This window comes from Gavia stellata, chromosome 18 (assembly GCF_030936135.1).
Source record: "Gavia stellata isolate bGavSte3 chromosome 18, bGavSte3.hap2, whole genome shotgun sequence".
NCBI lineage: Eukaryota > Metazoa > Chordata > Aves > Gaviiformes > Gaviidae > Gavia > Gavia stellata.
The window spans coordinates 14965185-14986868 of NC_082611.1; the positions used below are offsets into that span (position 1 = coordinate 14965185).

The 21684-nt window shown below is 36.4% G+C and overlaps 1 protein-coding gene across 11 annotated transcripts in view; it reads right to left on the reverse strand.

Moving 5' to 3' along the window:
- Positions 1–21684, reverse strand: part of RBFOX1 (RNA binding fox-1 homolog 1) — a 1305306-nt gene that overhangs the window by 51944 nt on the left and 1231678 nt on the right. For 8 of the 11 annotated variants that reach the window (XM_059826338.1, XM_059826340.1, XM_059826339.1 and 5 more), the window contains one exon: positions 17430–17510. The exons of the other annotated variants lie outside the window; for them this stretch is intronic. In XM_059826338.1, coding sequence (XP_059682321.1) covers positions 17430–17510 — 81 coding nt within the window. The remainder of the gene's footprint in view (positions 1–17429; positions 17511–21684) is intronic. 11 annotated transcript variants of the gene reach the window in all.

Genomic DNA, 21684 nt, shown 5'->3' on the forward strand with positions numbered 1-21684 from the left:
GGACTGTCTCCCCATACCACAGATAAATAAAAGGTGCAATGCTCCAATAAAATTTCATAGATGGAAGTTAGCAAGACGTGAGAAAAACATGAGGGTTGGACATCATGGCATCATTGTTCACTTCTGTGCCTTACAGAATGTATTCGTGAATGCCACATGCTAGAGACTTCCTGTCTTGGCTTAAATTAGGTGATGCGCACAACGTAACATTTTAAACCGTCACTTATAACTAGCACCATGTCTGTTACTTCTGTAAGAGAAACAATGAAGTGGACTAGTACTCTTCAGCATGGAAAAGAAGGGACTGTGGGAGCTATGACAAAGCTCCACAATCATGAATAATGGCGAAAATACGGGAAAAGGTGGCTCTTCGCACAACCTCTAATTAAGCCACCATGGAACTTTCTGCCACTGGATGTTATGGATGTTAAAAGTTTAAACGATTGAAAATAATGAACAAACAGTTCCCCTTCAGAGAAACAGTATAAAGATACCACCTCTGGTTTACAAAACCACTCCAAATTGTACAAAGCTGGCAGAATGTTCAAAGAACCATATACCTACACACTAGCTCCAGTCTTACAACCTTTACAATCCAGCTTTAGCTCCTTTCCAAATACAGGGTATTGGAGTAGATGGAGAATTAATCTAATCTAGTATGATTATCTTTGCTGTCAGAGTAATGTTTAGCTGCAGTCTGCCTGCATTAGAAAAATGACTCCTTTCCACCCACTACATGGTCATTTCTAGAAGTAAGTTTCTCCAACAATTTGAGAGTTAATTTGTGACTTTTGTTTAAATCATGCAAATAAACAAATAAAAATAAAAAAAACCCAAACCAACAAAACAGTGCTGAGAAGAGTTTGCTTAAGCAAATGGGGAAAAATAGACTTGAGAGTCTGGCCAGGAAAAACTGGTATCTGAAATGGTGGCTATCTTAAATGATAAACCTGAAGGTTGGTATTCTGTAGCTAGCTTTAAAAAACTGTAGTCTTTAGGGACACTCTTAAACTACCAAGATTAAAAGAAATTTCTCTGACCTAAAGCCATTGACAAAACATTAATGAAGTCTGACAACCTTTGAGCAGTTTGGACAACTACTTCATTTACATGTACATCTGTAGTTCTTTACATATTGATAGAAAATACACTTTTACAGGAAAAACAGAAGCAGCGGCAAAGAAAACCAAACCAATTCAAAAAAGTCTAAGCTCAAGCAATGTAAGGTATCTAACAATGTTGTGGACTTGCAATACATGGTCTGGAAACTCCTGCTTTAAGATCTGTTTAAGCAATTCATTCTTTGTAATTAATATCTACATTTGGCAATATTTAAAGCAGTTAAGTAGTCTTCTTTCAGTGAAACACTCACGGTCCTAGACAATCTTTCTGCTATAAAATGTACTGTTTGAAATTAACTCACCAATTCCTCTGAACAGCCACACACCTTATACACATGTGTGAAGAATGGCCCTATCTCTTGATTTTCAGAAGAGATTACTAGATACAGGTCTGATGAAAACTAACTGGAATTGTGCAGAAATTGTAAGGGAGACACTGAGGATAAACTTCAGTGAAAGCATAACTCCTGAAGTGTTTCGTGAGCATTTTTTTCCTTTGAATTGCACCACTCAATCCAGCTTTCACACAGACATTTTAAAATATATATTTTGCAATAATTGACCATTTATTTATTGAGCTCTTTAATCTTCATGGTGGTCGCACCTTGGAAAGAATTACAAGAAGGGCCACTGACCTTAAATCTTTGACAGTGAACGGTTCTCTACAAAGAAATGTCACTGGAAAGGCAGAGTGCCTCATCAACGAATGAATAAAAAAGAGCAGAAAAGATTTTAAAAATATATTATTACATTTTTGTGGGAAAGAAAGCTTTCTCTCATGAAAAAGGAGAAAAAGCTAGAAGACAGAGATAACAGGAAGAGTCACTTAGCCCGTGTTTACCAAATCCAGAAGACAGAAAGGAGGCTTGCATTGCATTGTCGCCTTAGTAAAATCATGAAGCATAAAATGTCTAGAGAAAAGCAAAACTCTAAAAAAGCTTGTAGAAGCAATTAGTACAAGGTAGAGCAATGATTTGGAGTTCTGTCAGAAAGAGAATAAGACATGACGGAAACTAAGGCTCAGAAATACAGAACTAAGAGTAGCATTGCAAGGTCTTATGATCAAGTGAGGTCTAACGGTAGAGTTTATATATAGCACAATTATATCCATCCCAAAAAACTGGTTTGGGTCAGTCTGAAAATTGGAGTATCTGAAAACATGCCTTCTATCTCCAGGTAGTAATATTAAAGGTTAAGATTAGAGGTAAAACAATCAACAAGATTATGTCACCCTAGATTTGAGTTCAGCAAAAAAATTATGCTACTTCAGCCCAGCTGAGAAATCAGGTGGTTAGGAATATGTAATAACCACAGAATTTATTTTGCTACCAACTTTTTAATATCCTCACCCCAAAATAACCAGCAGAAGTGGCACCATTAGAACACAACTGAAGAATGGACTTCATAAAAACAATTTTATGAAAAGGGCTCTCCCATCAGGAAGCATAAAGTGCTATTAACCAGCCCCAAAAGTAATGAATAAACTAGCCAGGAGGGGTAAAGATTTTAATGACTTACAGTTTGTAGGTCAACCTTCCTTAGTGCCTCAGTGCCAAACTGCTGAAACTCAGGCAGTGAAAATGCTATTATAACTGGGTTGAAAACGTGTTTGACTCAGCAGGAAAGCATCTGAGCCCACTTCTAAGCAAAAATACCTTAAATTTATCTAAGTAATTTGATGACTGGAATTCTTCTCATCAGTGATAGAAAAAAGGCAGATTTCTCCAACTACACATTGATGATATGAGGTGATAATACGAGGTTTAAAAAAAAAAAAAGAAAGACTTTGCTAAAGACTATACATAATCAAATACCAAGCCAAAGAAACAATTTACATTCTCATCTAATAGCCCCATCGGTTCTATAGTTATTCATTCAGCTATTCAAATATGAATGATACTACAACGGCAACAACAAAAAACCAGTTCCTACAGCAGAACCGCAATTTTACTTTTTTTAAATTAGAAAAGAAGAGTGAAAACAATTTGCTGTGGAAGTGCTTGGCTTTGCTTAATATAATTATCTAAAAGCATACAAATCATCTTGTACAACAGCCTAAATGAAATTTTTTTAGGAACGGTATGTTGGTAAGATTCCTTCTTTAAACTTGCTTGCTCAATTTTTTATATTTAAGAGGATAAAATTTTTGAAAAACATATTATTACAATGAATATTGTCCAAAAAGTTCTCTCTTCTGGATACACTTTTGAAACATGGAAACACTGTCAGCGTATCTCCTTTATTGAACTTCAGTTTAGATCTCAAACATAAAATCTGGTCAGCAAATTGCAACATTTAAGGAGATACAAAGGCCTTTGGAATTAAGAGGATTCATGTTAGTATATCGGTAAAATTTAGGTAACTAATGATTTTATATAGAAAACAAATATGAGCACAAGGAAACAAAAAGGAACTTAATTTTGTGTTCACAGATAAAATTTAATCAAATCTTAATTTCTCCCAAAAGATGTAATATAACCATTGGTTTCATTCATTTTTTATTACATGAACATGACAGGTAGGTGCACTTTCTAGGCACCGTATCTCAACATATGCCTTAGAAAACAAAGACTGAAGGAACAATGACAAAGCTTAAGTTCCCAAAAGGAGGAATATAACCTGGTAAAGAATACTTAAGGGTTATACTCTGTGTATTAAAGTTTTAAAGCTTTGGGATAGATGGAAGAGTAGCAGATGCAAAAAACAACAGGGGGCAGATTCTGTATCAAAGCCATAAAAATATACAGCCATTTTAATGGGCAATTACTCTTTGCATTTGTGCTGTGGTTTGAATTTGTATGAGAGTGCCATATGCCTCAAGAAAGGTGTGCCATCAAAATGGATGAACGAATCTACTTCTCATCACTCCTGATCTCTCCTTCTTTGCACAAACTATCAGGTCATCTGCCATCAAGGGTTTTCAAATGTTTTATGGTGAAGAATTTTAATACTACATCATGTTTGAATCAGTTTATAGCTAATTTACTGCAATGTAGTTTAACTGTTAGACAGGCAGGGAGACACATTTACATTAAATACATCAGCAACAAAAGGAAGGCTAAGGAGAACCTCCATCCTTTATGGGATGCAGGGGGAAACACAGTGACAAAGGATGAAGAAAAGGCTGAGGTACTTCATGCCTTCTTTGCCTCAGTCTTTAATAGTAAGACCAGTTGTTCTCTGGGTATTCAGCCCCCTGAGCTGGAAGACAGGGACAGGGAGCAGGACGGAGCCCCCACAATCCAAGGGGAAATGGTTAGCGACCTACTACACCACTTAGACACACCTAAGTCTATGGGGCTGGATGGGATCCACCCAAGAGTACTGAAGGAGCTGGCGGAAGTGCTCACCAAGCCACTTTCCACCATCTACCAGCAGTCCTGGCTAACTGGGGAGGTCCCACTTGACTGGAAGTTAGCAAATGTGATGCCCATCTACAAGAAGGGCTGGAAGGAGGATCTGGGGAACTACAGGCCTGTCAGCCTGACTTCGGTGCTGGGGAAGGTTACAGAGCAGATCATCTTGACTGCCATCACGTGGCATGTACAGGTCAACCAGGTGGTCATACCCAGTCAGTGTGAGTTTATGAAAGGCAGGTCCTGCTTGACCAACCTGATCTCCTTCTATGACAAGGTGACCCACTTAGTGGATGAGGGAAAGGCTGTGGATGTTGTTTACCTGGAATTTAGTAAAGCCTTCGACTCTGTTTACCACAGCATTCTCCTGGAGAAACTGGCTGCTCATGGCTTGGATGGGCATACTCTTCGCTGGGTAAAAACTGGCTGGATGGCCGGGCCCAAAGGGTTGTGGTGAACGGAGTTAAGTCCAGTTGGCAACTGGTCACAAGTAGTGTTCCCCAGGGCTTGGTACTGGGGCCAGTTCTATTCAATGTCTTTATCAATGATCTGGACAAGGGGATTAAGTGCATCCTCAGCAAGTTTGCAGGCAATGCAAAGTTGGATAGAAGTGTTGATCTGCTTGAGGGTAGGAAGGCTCTGCAGAGAGATCTGGACAGGCGGGATCGATGGGCCGAGGCCAACTGTATGAGGTTCAACAAAGCCAAGTGCTCTGTCCTGCACTTGGTTTCACAACAACCCCCTGCAACGCTACAGGCTTGGGGAAGAGTGGCCAGAAAGCTGCCTGCTGGAAAAGGACCTGGGGGTGTTGGTCGACAGCCGGCTGAATATGAGCCCACGGTGTGCCCAGGTGGCCAAGAAGGCCAACGGCATCCTGGCTTGTATCAGAAATAGCGTGGCCAGCAGGACAAGGGAAGTGATTGTACGTTTGCACTCGGCCCTGGTGACGACACACTTCAAATACTGTGTTCAGTTTTGGGCCCTTCACTACAAGCGAGACATTGAGGTGCCGAGGCGTGTCCAAAAAAGGGCAGTAAAGCTGGTGAGGGGTCTGGAGCACAAGCCTTGTGAGGAGTGGCTGAGGGAACTAGGGTTGTTGAGCCTAGAGAAAAGCAAGCTCAGGGGAGACCTTATTGCTCTCTACAGCTACCTGAAAGGAGGTTGTAGTGAGGTCAAGGTTGTTCCCTCCTCCAAAGTAACAAGTGATAGGACAGAAGGAAATGGCCTCAAGTTGCGCCAGGCGAGGTTTAAATAGGATATTAAGAAAAAATTTCTTCACCGAAAGGGTTATCAAGTATTGGAACAGGCTGCCCAGGGACATGGCCGAGTCACCATCCCTGGAGGTATTTAAAAGACGTGTAGATGTGGTGCTTAGGGACATGGTTTAGTGGTGGACTTGGCAGTGCTAGGTTAACGGTTGGGCTCGATGATCTTAAAAGTCTTTTCCAACCTAAATGATTCTATGATTATTCCCATAGTGCAGGAGGATCCTTGTTGAGGAAACACTTCAGAAGTGCTGGACAATAAATTAAAAACAAAGAGATATAATGGGTAACATGCAGAGAAAGGCTAAGCAGAATAATCTATATTATATTAGCCGAGATTTCTGGAACCCAATCAGGAGTTTATGCCAATGTATGCTGTGTAGTGATTTTTCACTTCACCATAATAGTAAGAAGTAGTATTACTTGGCATTCTTTAAAAGAATTACCAAAACTGTGTTAAAGAGGATGTGTGCAGATCTTTGCATTTAAATACACAGTCCAAAGTACAATGCAAGTAAAATTTAAGCTCTGTTACTACACATTTTAACATAAGAAGGCTTTTAAATTATATATATATATGGATTTTTAAAATTTCAAGGTAAAAAAAATCTTTAGAAAGTTCACAATATTTAAAAATAGTAAGCTGAAAGTACATTTTTTCACCTGTCACTTTTGTGAGATGATTATCCCTGGGATCTAGTCCTGAATTAACTGAATTCAAAGGAAATTTGCCATATACATCAAATAGAGTCACAACTGGTCATTTCTATTCTTTCATTCACAATCTATTTATTTTTTGAAACATATACTTAAAATGAGTAGCACAACGATTTCCTTACTATTATACAAAAATATATGTCAGTATTAAACACTGTTGTTTAGGAATGAATAAATCTGTATTTTGGACAAACCATTACTTATAGGACATTCTCATTTGAAATGCATTGAAAAGGAAAACAAAAATCTCTAATTAATGTACAAGTCTAATCACCATTCTCCACATGGAAGAGTAATTTTTCACTGTTCATTTGCTCAGTGTAATCTCAAAACTGACATAACAGAAAAGCAATGGCCTATAAATCTGCTCTCATTTGTTTCTTTAATATTCATATTCCATTGAACTACAGCTGCTTGTTGCTGCAGCCTATTACAACATGCAAAACTGTCGATAAAAATATTATGAAAGGCAAGATGTGTTTCTTCATGGCTCTGTGTGCCATTTATTTTGAAAAAAATAACAATAAATGACTCACAGATTGTCCCTTAGTTTGCTGCACGCTGGGCGATTAGTGATTAATTACCTTGCTGCAAATTGACATGGCACAAGGAAATTGACACAGCTCTGATTAATTAACTTTTTATGCGAGACAGTTACTTACAAAACACTGCACACTGTAATTGAATCCCTTTTACACAACACTACCGCATTAAGTTTCCACTCAAATCCAAATTAGCACCAAATTTTACATAAATTTGGTGAAACTTTTTATGATAAGGTGTACCCTGAAAGATTACAGAAATATTTCTAGAAAGAGGACAGACAGCTGTTTTCAGGCACTGTTTTCAACTCTTTCATCCTCAGACATATGAAAAACCAAGGTTTGTTAGATTTTTCCCATACCAAATCAACAATGTAATCAAATGCACTCAAAAAACATACATAAAATATTTCAGTAAAAAGCAACTTCCTATTTAATGTGTTTGTTCTTATGTGAAATTGTAGGAAGACTCTTAACTGTTCCAACAAAACTTGTTATTTGGTTATCCTTACCTTAAATTTGTTTCCAGACCTAATTGATCTACTATTTCAACAGTGACTTGCACATACTGAATTCACACTTAGTTTTCTTCATAATTATTTTAAGTATACATGGAATTATTCTTTTTCTCTGCCCTCCTTCATTTCATCTCCTCTAATATACCCATAAACAAACCACCATTGGTTTCTATGTATACTGATACCATTATATGCCAGGAATTTATAACCTTTGGAGCAAAATCTTGATGCCAAAGCCTGGAAACTGTCTCATCTTTTTGTCCAAACTTTTTCACTGTGAGGGTGAACTGAGCACTGGTTCAGGTACCCAGAGAGGCTGTGGAGTCTCCATCCTTGGAGATATTCAGAAGCTGTTTGGACGCGGTCCCAAGCGGCCTGCTCGAGGTTATGCTGCTTGGGCAGGGGAGGGTGGACAAGGTGACCTCCAGAGGTTCCTTCCAACCTCAGCCCTTCTGAGATTCAGTCATTTGGTGGTTCTGTGATTATCAGAAATTCACATATATCTCATCCTTCTTTTACTGGACTGTATTTGCAGCCACCTGAATCCCTCAGACATCATGGGATTTCTCTTAACACACAGGAAAAAATGGAGGATGTGGAGGGATAAAAAAGAACAGATAAGATGACTGAGAATTTTTTCATAAAGCTATGCAATTACACCAACCTACCACCTTGAATAAAAAAACGCTGTAATTGGTGGTCAAATTACTTATGGTGTACTTAATAACAAAACAAGAGTACTGCATAGTTCACGTCACAAAGAATACAACCAGTTGATGTACAAAGAATAGTTGACTTTTTGCAAAAGAAACGACTAACAAACAAGAAAAAGCTCAGGAGGTAAAAACAAACAACAAAGCAACTAGGCCATAAAGGAAAAGAAACAGTGGAGATCAGAGAAGCCACATCTGATCTTAAATTAAAGAACAATCTTCAAATATAGATGATCAAACTGATCAATAAATTGTCTTGTGTTCCTGGTTGTTGGACATCTACAAGTTCCAAGCAAATGGAAAAAAATTTTCCCTGTGTCTAGCTAAACACTGTTTCTGAGACAAAGAAAAAAGGACATGGTAGTGGAAAACTAGATGAAGAGTAGCGCTACTATAAAGAGATGACAAAATTTAGTAATTTGAATGTTTATGAAAGTCAATTATATGGTGTCAAGAAGTTCTGTCTGGATGACACAAGGATTACTGAAACTCAACAGAATTACTAAACTGTAAAAAAGAACACTGTCAGAACGCTGTTGGGTTGGCAACAATTTAGACAGGAAGTGACTGAGGAAAAAAAACAGCTATTAACCTAATCTGACCCCTAATGGAAAAAATTCTCAAAACAAAGAATTGCATCTGCAAAGAGTCATATAGATATTAAAAATGTTAATTCCTCAAAAATACTTACTATTTGTGAAATTCAGGTTGAAGAATTTTGCTGGATACGACATGGTTTTAAGAGCCATGATTTAATAACAATTGTCACACAATGCAAGAAAGAGTGACACTAAAGTCAGTCTTTAATCTTATAGGCTAAGCTGAAAACCACAAAATTAACAACTTCACATCTGACAGACAATGACTTGAGACGTATGGTCGAGTGCGTGTGCCTACCTGCTAAAAATGAGTAACACAGCATCTAGAATGCAAAGCTAAGGAAACACCAGAAGCCTGCATCTAGGACTCTACACAAAGGATCTTATGTACAATAACATCATAGATCATAATGCAAAAAAAAAATACTAAATGTAATTTTCACTATTTAGCTGCATACTGAGAGGAGTAAGTCCAAAGAATCCTATAGTCCTAACTCATTGGTTAGTCATGAGTACTGCCAGGGGCCAAGTGCCATATCTTCATTAATGGGAAAGCACTAAGTTAAGGCACATGAGATGCTCAACTGTCCTTGGTCAAATGTAATTTTTATTATTTGAACTAAAGGACAAAGATACTCTCCACAATTTACTATTAAAAATGTTATGCACACCTTTCCAGTCATCTCCCACTACCCAGGTGTAGGATGGTGTATAAGTTAAAAAAGTCAGTGCCACACAATTCAGGGTATCTCTCTCTTTATAAAACTCCTAAGCATGCTAGTTCAGACACTACACCATCACTAAACAGATTAACAGAAGAATGAGTATAAACAGCAAACCACTTAAAAACAGATTTGCAGGAGTGAAATGAAACCCATATTTACAGATTCTGGACAACTACAATACACCTTACTGATGACTTATTAGTCACCATTTAAAATACTGATAGACAGAAGGTAAAAGGACAGTTATCCTTAAAATAGTTACAGAAAGACAATATATAGTGATACAGAACACAAAAAATGCTGTAAGAATTTCAGGCAGTGCTACCAAAAAAGGCCAAAAGAGATTCACTTTACCATTTAAAAAGGTTGATACATAAATCAAGAATATAACATACTACATATGAATATGATTTCACTCAATTTTGTTAATTTTGTATTATCTTTACAACTATCTGACTTAGAAGTAAGTGGAGTTACCCTGCATTCAGATTTGTGTAACTTTGTTCAAACCATGGTCCAATCCAACAGGCCAAAACAGTGTTTAAAAACCTTCTAAAGAGAGTTCAACAAGAGATGGCATCAGTATTTTTCTCTGGAAGTGATCCATGATTTTCAAACTTTTTCACTTCTATACATGGGGCAAAAATCACGGAAAGCAATTAGAAAACTTCCCTTCCTACTTATTGTTGATATCTTCTTTATTTAAACATTCATGTAAACCCACTGTATTTTAACACACAGACAAGGAAGGTCACTTTTCACTTTATTCCTGGGTTACTACCAGGTGATTCTCTTTACTTTATAAATAAAGGCAATTAATTAATTCAGGAAGCACATTAAGAGATAGTTTGAAGCCTAAATGTTCAGTAATGAGGTTTTTGTAGCCTGGAAATGATATGTGTGATTGGTCTACTCAAAGGTACGGACATTTCCCTTTGGGCAGGATTTCTGTACTGTCCTACAATGATTAAATCGGCTTAATCACAGAACTCCTTTGCAGGGGTACTCTACCTTTTTTCTATGAAGCAATAAAAAGCAGACAAAACCACAAACATGTAAATACAATCTACTAACATATATTTCCATTGTGATGAAGTGACCTGCCATTCCACTTTTGTTTAAGAGAAGAAAGACCAATTAAAAATTTAGTTTGCAGAAACCTTTTACATTTAATTTGCAAATACTGTAACATAGGCAAATTACTTATAACATATGAATACTCGTTCTTTAAACTGTTCCTGATCCATATACCAATTCAAAATGGCAAGCTTACTAAACAGTCTCTCCCTTACCAATAACAGTAAAATCACAACAAATAAATTAATAAAAACTACAACAATAAAATCAGAACAAAATAATCATTTATGTTATTACAATAAAGTGTATGTCCATTTGGATTGAATACAGTCAAACATGTCTTACATACAAAACCCAGAAAAGGACATACCAAATGCCAGGAGCACCTACACTTCAGCTGCTTGGAGTCTCAGGATAATAGTATCAGAAGACTATCACATTACAATATAATTTTCAGGTAATTACATGTGTGCAACAGATTAAACTTGACAAAATCAACTGAACCGAGGTTTCTAAACTGAATGTTTCCACTAATGATTCTGCTCAGAAGTGCACTTTAAATCATCTTTTGAAAATTTATATTTTCCCCATGTAATCTTCTTGGTACTGGAAATATCCCAGAATATAATATAAATGTGAAAGATCTTACTCCAATCCATTAGTAATGCCACAGAAAAAAAAAAAAACTGGAATGTCTTCACTGAAACAAGAAATATGAAAATAGTTTCATTTTTTAGGTAGTTTACTAATATTCCTAAGCCAAATAACCTACTTCTAAGTGAGGATATTCAACAGACATATTGAATAGACAGGCTTTACTTAATTTTCATTTCTGTAGCACAATGAGCCCTCAAATGGACTGAATCCTACTACTGGATATAGTATTTATACTTAGTATTTATGGTTTTCCTCATTTATTCTACGCATGTCAACAAAGCCCTGAACTATCTTCCACCTATGAATCAAAACAAAACACCCACAGGAAAAAAAAATCTTTTTAAAAATAGTACGTGTGTCTGTCATACGTAGGTGTTCGTAAGTTTTTAATAGAGAACATACATAAAAAGCAAAATTCCCATATCATGTAACTAATACTTAAAGCTTCTACTATAGATTTTCTTTCTCTCCTGGCATATAATGCATAACTTTGGACCAGCAGGATTATTAGGATAATTTCGGAAGATTTCTAATGCCTGCTCTGAAGTAATGGAATGTATTTTCCTGATTTGCTTTAGAAGAACATTAGCATTAAAAATATTTATTGTCAAAAATATTACAGGACCAAGGGTTTCCAGGGAATTTTCTGAAAAGAACTGCCTTCCCACCTTTCAAAAACATCTCATCTTTGCCTTGTTGTTTTCTGGTTGCTCATAAGCTAAAATCCCAGGGCAACATAGTTTATTGTTTTAATATCTGTCTGACGCAAAGCAAAAGTATTCTCTGGTGAGTGCTTATCTGTCATATGTACTTCTGTGAAAGGAGTATCAAGACAAATAAGATGTTCTAGAGCATATCATGGGATTATGAATTTGGCACTGACTGAATTCTGTTTAAAAATAGTTGAAATGATAAATACAAAAAATATCTACACTGATATTTTGAGGATGGGAACTTGAAGCGCATTGGGTTTTAAATATTATAGTTATAAATGGTTTATACTATTTTAGTATGAATAGAGAATGAACACTCAAGTCATAAACGGGACAAACAAAATGAGAGGAAAAAATATTCATAATTGAAACAGTTAAAACAGTAAAATTCTATTCTAATGATACAATGGACTGTGAATTTAGTTTGTATTAATTAAACTCGATGTAATGGCATTTTCCATATTGAAATGAATAACCAGTGATCTGGAAATTCATTTAGACCATTAGGTTAATTACAGAAACTGATGGAAGTTTTATCAGACAATTACAATTAAAGAACATGAACAATGTGGGACAGATTTATAAGCATTTGTACCACCTCAATCATTTTTGCTGAATTCCACCACCATTTCTTACAAAATTGTAATCAATATATCAGTTAAAAAATGGGACATATCAATTAAAAAATGGGCCATCAACTTCATTTGCCCTTGAGTATGATAAAATAAATTAATATCTGATTTATGCATTTTCATATTTTTCTTCTTTTAATTCTATCACTTTATTGCAATATGAAAGATTTATTTATTTTTAATAAAAAATGAAAATTTATGGAAAAAGAGCATGTGTATTTTGGAGCTGATAAGCATGCTTACTGAAGATGAAACAACTCTAACGTTCAGAAAATGTAAGCCAAAATTGACATCAGTTTAAAATGTACTCATTAAAGTCAAGGCAAAATTCTCTTTTATGGGCATGCAAAGCATTTGGGAAATAGAGGCACTCATCTGTACATCCTTCTGAACAAAGGCATGTAGCAATTTACTACTTTACCATGTATGTTAGCTATTCAGTCCAGTGAACTGTCCCTTGAATACATGCTCAGAAAAATCTGCTAGTCGTTACACACCTAAGAACTCAAGTATCTTTATTTTTACCGGGAGCTAAAATAAAGCCTAAAAGTTACAAAGATCAAAGTTCTGATTCAGAGAGTGAAATATATTTAGCTGCCTTTGAACTTTCATTACCATTTGTAATCTCTCTCCCATTGCCTTCCATGGGACCTGGGTATGCACAACTGTAAACTTCTGAAAAATGTGATGCACAGCTTCAGGCTGCCTTCCTCACTACACCAGCTAGTGCTTAGTGAGCCCGAGAACATTGATTAGCTCTTCCAGAGCACAAAGAAGTTATCTACTGGCAGATGCATCTCCTTTTCCAGCCCCTGCCATGAAAGGGCAGGGCAGGTTATCAAGAAAACAGAGCCAGGCTCTTCACAGAGGCCCACAGTGGGAAGACAAGAGACAACCAACATAACTTGAAAGAAGAGAGGTTTCCACTGTTAGGACATTCAAGCACTGGAACAGATGACCCAGAAAGGTTGTGTAGTCTCCATCCGCAACGGTGCCCTGTGCAACCTGGTCCTTCCAACCTGAATTATTCTATGATTCTATGGCTTCATGCCTGCCTGCCTTCCCATGTTTTGCCTCTCATTAACTTCTATTTCATTCATATTTTCAGGCACTTCTACATTACAGAAAAATGGGGAAAATAGGCGCTAAACAGTTTTTAAAAGTCCTTGCATAAATTCAGATTAGTATTTGTGCCTTTTTTAACCATACATACCCAGCTATATTACTGTCCTTTGTAGAACAGTGATATGGATATTCAGTGACAGAACTTTTTTCTGCTTTTGAATCTTCCTTTTGTCCAGCAGGGTCTTAATATTCCCATGGATCCTATTCTTGAGTGGCTTCAACTTGGAAAAGTTCCAAAATTTTTCTTGATAAATTTCTTATTTAAAAGTAGATACAAATTTCTTCAGGATTTAAAAATTTCCTGTGGAAGCAACTAGTCTAAAGAAGCGGGGGCAAAAAGAGACTGTCAGTTACATGCAGCCAAACTGTTTGATTCACTAAGTTTCAGGGAGACTTCATGGGCCTCCAGGAAGCTTCCAGTGAATGCTTACTTACTTGCTGGGACTTGGTGTACGCTAATCTTTACTTTCTGGATGTATCTCCTTCCAATACTTGTCTACATTCTGCATTAGGATAATGATGATGGATTTAACTCAAGTCAGTTGTATTAGTTCTGTCCTTGAGATGCCAGTGCTATGGGAGTCTACAGCAGCCAAGATGAGACCATGAGCTTCCTCACTTGGGTTGTGTCAGTGAGGCAAAATCTGTCCCACCAAGGGATGCGAACACATTTGCATGCTGAAACTATGCTTTCTACATAACAAATTATCTATTCCCAGAATAGATGTGCAAATGAAAAACTGATCCAGGTCCCATCTTCTCCTTCAGCATAAGAGAACAGATGAGGCATGAGAGACTATTGCTACTGATTTGTTCCACTGCTTGCAGAAGAAACAGCTCATTTCTTTCTGTATTATGCGAAGGGCCAGAAGTGATGGCAGGAGGCAGAGCCATGTTTCCATCTCCTGACATATTCAGAGGTGTAACTAATCACTGTACTGGGAAATGTACAATGGGATACATAGAATATATCCTGGGGAAATAAAACATCAGAAGGGAAAGAGTAGCTCCAAGAAATGCGCTCTTCTTTCTGGCTAGCCAAAAAAATTTAGTAAAAGTGTTCAGAGTCATCAGAGACTACTAGTGACCAACACAATTAAAAGTCAAAAAGTTAAGTGAGAAATAAAGCTAGCCAAATATATTTTACAACCATGTTTCAGTCCTTCGTTCCTTATAGAATATAATTCGGGAGCAAAATACGAACAGTTAAGTTAAAGACAATAACATTTCTAAAAAGGGGGACTATCCTCTTCTAAATATCTGAAAAATCCTAAATGCCATTAGCATTTCATGAACTCCAAACCTCTCAGATGTCTTTAAAAATCTCAGCTGACTCTTTCCCTTCTGTTAAAACAATTACAAATTTAAAACCTCTTAATTCTTACATTGTAAGCTGTTCTGAAATATTACACGGTTACAATACTGGCAGTAACACAATAAATGATTAACAAATTATTCAAAGATGAAGGCTACAATACTGTTGCCTACATGAAATGATAATAGCAAAAGTATTAGTCTCCTAGATGTTAATGTTGACTTATCAGTTATCATTTTAATATTACAAATGTGCGTAAAAAATGGAGTATAGAAGAGCTTTAAAATAATAAAAGAAAGAAAATGAGACAAAACTCAAGCTTCATTTCTATTCACTTCTTAGTAGAATTTCCTATAGAAATTGAACTATTTTACATCTTTATTGAAAGTTTTGTAAAATAAGGAGAAATAAAAAAACTAATTACAATCATTAGTAATTGTAGTAATTTGGTATTATTAGGAGTTGTGACCCTGTGGGGGAAACTACATTTTGGCAATATGAAATACTATACATAATAAAAGAAAAATCATCACTTGCAGACACATCGATTCAACAAAAGTGTAATAATTTCTACTGCAAGGGCTACTAGCAATCTCTGGTATGAAACTGTGTATTACACATTGCCCAGTGGGAGGCAGATAGGCAAAGTCTGTTTACTTATGTATTTGGCATAATTGAAAACAAACAGATGTTTGTTAGGATATCATTATTCAAGGAGCACCGCTGCAAAATAAGATTTTTCAAAGGGATTGGCTCCTGAGATATAATGGAAACAGTGAAGTATACAGCTTAGCTAGCTATACAGTGACGGTCTAGGGATTTAATAATAGTGGAAATACCGTATGGTGTAAACAGCCATCCCAGAAATAAATTTCCTAGGATAGAACTCAAGTGAGACAATAAGAGCAACAGGGTAAACTTAAAAAAGGCTTTATTTAGAGTAATTTCCAGAAAATAAAAAACACACACAGTCCCCTGTCCTCCAGAAGCAGCTCCCTAACAGTGAGATGAATTAAATGTTTGGATAATTTTCTAGGAAAAGAATTTTAGTCAAAGGTTGGTATTTCAGTCAAAAGACTGGTATTTCAGTCAAAAAGGAATAGTGCACTAAAAATGTGCTATAGGGAAGACTGATTTAGACAGTAAGCATTTCATCCCTATGTTATGACAAGGATTAAAAAAACCACTGCTTGGGAAAGGTGACAGAGTACAAAATATTCATGGAGCATCTAGGAGCAAATGCAGATTTAATTGATAATTTCAGTTCTGATTTAATATGCTTCGTATATTTTGTTAGTTCACGATGTATTTGTAGACTCCTGATTTGAACGTAGATCCCATATTTGTACTGTAAAAACAGCAGCTCTAGGGATGATATGCATAGCCTTTGACATGAGAGAGTTACATCACTGCAGAGATGATCACTATGGAACTCTTTTGTCCTCATTCCTGGTTTTAATTAATAAAAGAAATTAGTTATTTTAGTAGTCTAGATAAGCTTTAAAAGAGCAGAATGGCATTCTAGATTGAATACAATCTTCATAAGAGCGTATCTGATAACGCTCTTAAATCAGACAACGTAAAATAATTTCTTTACAGAGGACTGCTAAAAACACCTAGCCAATGCTGCTCTTCACCCTAATTCAGCAAGCAGCAATTCTTACTATTTCATTTGACTAGAGGCTTCTTCATCTGACTAGATTTCAGAATAGGCATCAGTGGTACCATCAATACAACCTAAAACACTCTCAGAAGAATCCATTTCACTTCTGGTGCAGAATTTTACAGGAGACATTGCTACTCCAAGATTTTGTGGAGAACAATGGCTGATGGCAGCATCTATTGTTTCATCTTGTCTTTGCTATCTTTATTAGGGCAGCTTTTTATAATTCAAAATAGCCATTTGGACATAGTCTTTTTCCTTTTGTGAAGAAGTACTTCATATCTATTTTCTTCCTGACATCATCAAATGGTGGCATGATATGAGACTTTTTGTTTATTAAATCAAAGTTGTGACCAGGAAGGAAAAAGAAACACAACTTCATCTTCTACACAAAATGCAGAGTGCGCAACAGTACTGGATTCCATAAAAATTTCAGTGTTACTGTAGAACTTTTGACCGTTTATGTAGAACAGTGCAATATAGGACATCTTTTTTTTTTTTAAAATAAAATATACTTTGAGGATAAAGATGCAACTAAAAACACTGAATTAGCTGTTGACATTACTTACACACAGTTATAAATACCACATGTACAAGACCTATGGGGAAAGTTTACAGTTTTAGGGGGCTTCATTCACATTAATGTGCTTTTGTCACAAAACAAAACAAAAGAGCCGTAACACTAGCTTACTTGTGGATGTGTATACTAGTGAACTGGGGGCACTGTACACGGGAGATCCCTCCTGGTTTGCCTGGCACAGCAGCACCCTGCCTACAAGAAAGAGAGAGAGAGTGGTATCTGGTTTTGGAACACTCGAACTAAACCTCAATTTTTATCTCAAAACAGAAATAAAGTCATAACAGGAGCAGCGCAGTGAAGCAGGGGCACTTCTTGTCCTTTGACTTCAAAGCAGAAAGACCCCCAACAAACATGTACAATTTTACATTTGAAAAAGCAAAACACAGACATCCCCAAACACAAACACCCTTTTTATCCCATGGGGAAGCTGGTGCACAGCCGGAGCCCCTGCAGCGCACCCCAGTCGCCCACCCAGCTGCTCTCTCTCCCTCTCTGCCCTGTCTCTCTGCAGCAAGGCGCCTAGTCAGCTCTGCTGGTACCCGGAGCCACCAGCCCGCCCACACCGCCCGGCTGCTAACTTCTTCTCTCCCTCGCTTCGGCTGAAATGAGAGGCTACTCAAGCAAACACGGCAGAGAAATCACACCGCAAAGCTCCCATGTACAGATGTTAGGCCAAGTTTGATCTCAGTTATATTGCTTAAATTAACACTGGTGCAAGTAAAATTGAAATACTACTAATACATGTGAAGATTTCAGTATTTTTTGCTCAAATGAGAAAAACATAAACATAACCTACTTTCCAGTATATAAGCTGGATTCAGGATTAGGAACAAAACCAAAAAAAAGAAATTAAATCATTTTTTTAAAAACAAAAAAAAGGTAAAAGTAATAACCAACACCACTTTTGCAATACATGTTCATTTTGGACAAATGACAAAAGTTGAGGCTTATTTCCTGCTGGTTTTTTCATGAACTTAAATAAAATGCCTTATTATTTCAACATCTTTCTTAAAATTGTATTTTAGCAGTCTTAGCTGAATACAGATTGGGCATTGATTAGAGGTAGAAACAACTATACTTTCCCACTAGAAAAAACTTCCACACTTCTGCAATACAGTCCACCAGGAAGAGCAGGATGTGACACATCTGTTTTGCAGATATACGTGTATGTATCTGTATAGATACACACACAAAATTATACATATATACATACACTGAGATACTTCAAGCTGTCAGGATTTGTGAATCATGCAATTTCAAATATATTAAATTTACATGAAGATTTTGAGACTTCAGAAGTTGTGCAATGACCTATAAGCAATGTAACTCAACAGAGTTGAGTCAAATATGTTTGGAAGGATAAGATGAATTACAAATGGTAGCCGTGTTTTCCATATAGTATTACAAGAGTAATTCTCAACTTACATTCAGTTACCAGACCAGAGTTCTTTCCAAAAACGCTTTTAAAAAAAATCAGTGCTTTGATTATTGCTTACAGCTGTCAGTTGAAGTAGAAATACAGGAAATACCGAAGGAAAATAATTCTTGTAATTTATGCAATTTAGCTAAGACTGTGAGCACTGGAAATCTCATGAAACATTATGTTTCTAACTTTCCCAGACAACAGCATACCCTTAACTAACAGAATTTGGCGATGCTTGCTTTTTTCCAGCCATCCACTACTAATCTGAAAGACAGAGCAAGCTAAAATTTTTTTTTTTACTTTAGGACAGCATATAGTTGACTATATCAATATATATCTCTCCCATTCTTCCAAAACCATCCACAACTGGAAGCTGTTAAATGAACATATACCTACTGAGATCCTAATGGCAAGCATCATTTTCAGGCTAGTAGATAAACAGGACCTATCAATGCACTTGACACTAGGAATGTGTACATTGGAATAACACCATAGATGCTTCAAAACTTGTGCTGCTACAGAAGCCTGAAAATGAAAATCAGCTGAAGTGCACAAGGGCATCCATCCAGCAGAGTGAAATGCGGAAAGGAATTATTAAAATCAGTAATTTTCATTAAGTTTCAAGAATAACGTAACCATAATGACTTCAAGTATATTTAGTAAATATACAAAGATAAAGGTTTTTAGACATTGAAGATTATAGCTTATTTATATTATTCAACCTAAACTCTAGATGATACTTTGCTTGTTCCATGGTCCATAGCTATTTTCCTATTCTTTCAGCTAACGTTCTTACATTTTTTCTGATTTCATCTCAAACAAATCTAATTTTCCCTACTTGAGTCTTCTAATTTCTAATGAAAGTACTTCAAAAAAGATGCTTTTTTCATCTATGCTACCAGACTGTATTTAATTTGTTGCATAGAGCTTTCTAATTATATTTTGACAATCTGCCTTTGAATTTGTACATAAAATTAATACTGATACCTAAACCACCATATTAGATTTTGTTAGAAAAATACGGAACTTTTTAATCTACTTTTGTGAGAAAAGATTATTTCTGCTGCATCTAATTTTGGTATTAAAAATATTTAAATTGTAGTTAATACAACTGGGGAAAGACTGAATTATTTACAAGAAGAACTTCTGGATAAACTTCAGAACACTGAAACAATATATAAATTCCCTAATGAAAAAAAAATTATTATGTTTTCCTCTAGAATACCAAATTCTAGCATGACAGAATAAAGGGTGGGTGTTTGGGTTTTTGGGGTTTTTTTTGTTGTTGTTGTTGTTTTTTTTTAAGAAAGAGGATTTTAACATAAAGTTCTTAATATTTCCGTTCAAATTGTAATTTAATAATATCATGTAGCTGATGAACGTCAAAAAAATTGCAGTCGTGCAAGAGTTCATCTTTAATTCTGCAATGCCTTCTGTACCAGCATATCTAAGGCTGCTATTTTCTCATTAAGAACAATCTCTTTTATCTTTTCTCTAATATAAGCATCTATTTGTTTGGTCACAGCAGACCTGTGACCAGTGGTACAGGATTGTGGAGCTCATCGGCAGAAAGCCCCTCCTGATTCACTCCGTTCAAAGGATCAGAAAAATATTAGCATATATATCTGAAGAGTGTATTCACCACAGGCACATGGGAGAGCTTTAGACAGAGCAGTGGCAGAAGGGAAACTGAGGCAGCCATGCCACTAGATGTAACGGGGAGGGAGTAGTCTGAGGTGGCTGAGCAAGCCCATGGGTTGTGCTGCACGCAACAGGTAGCTCTGCTGCGGCAGGGCATGGTGCTGTCAGCTGAGCACTGCTGTAGGATGGCAGAGACCCCCCAGACTGATTCACCGCTCATCCTTTGCGTACAAGCCAGCAGCACAGACAAAACCATACTTTTCAAGGTCAAAAACTATTCCCACTCATACTTCTCTTCCTCCAATGTTTTTTCCTACAGTCCATGATTAAGAATGTACTGTTTGATTAGGTCCTTTATTGAAGCATTACAGTTATTTTGAGAAAATAATTACTCTAAAAATATCGAGGGCTGTGAGGAAGACGATGGGAAGTCATTAATATTTTTAGAATATCAAAAATTAATTTCCCAGTGGTTCCAAGATGTTTGACTAAAAGTATTTTTCTAATTTTTTCATACTTTTAAAAATAAGTTTTTGTGTATAGTTCTTATTTACGTGATTTATATAAATTAATCTACAGACCATAAGTGGAAATACCAATGTACTAGTGATGATGCACAGACTACTCACTGGCTCATACATGACATATAACAAAGTTCATTGTATTTCTCAAATACTCAGCTAAGAAGAATCAACAGGATCAACAACAGGAGGACTTCCCAGTAAATTATAAAGGATTTTAAATCACTTCTGTTAAAAATAGCTTTTAGGTCTAACTGGAACCACTATGTAGCCAGCACTACAGACAGCTTAAAAGTACAGATCTGGAATAAGTTTAAAACAATTTGCACAACTAGTTGGAATCTCTTATGGCATCCTTTGTGGAAGTACAAACTGAAACATTTTCAGCAGAAAACAATTCATACCATTAGCCAAAATTACGCTGCTCCTGTAAAATTAAGAGTGTTGCAAGGCCTTGATGATGGGAATAGCTCTCTCCATTCACAGGAAGTAGATGAAACTTTTAGAAACTTTCACTATCAGAACGGTATAAAGTTGGTATACCATTACCAAGAATCTGAGTTTCCAATGCATCACCTCCCAGTATAGATGGCTTCAGTACCTTTGCTCATGAACAAAAAGTTTCCGATTTACCACGCTGTTATTTATTCCCCCTGATTTCTGGGGATTTAAAAAAGGGAAGAGGACAGAAGTTGCATCATAGTAATCTGTAACATTCCAGGGCAAAACCCCAGCAAGTTACTAAATGAGACAAAGGGAAAAAACTCATTTCCTGCTTTCA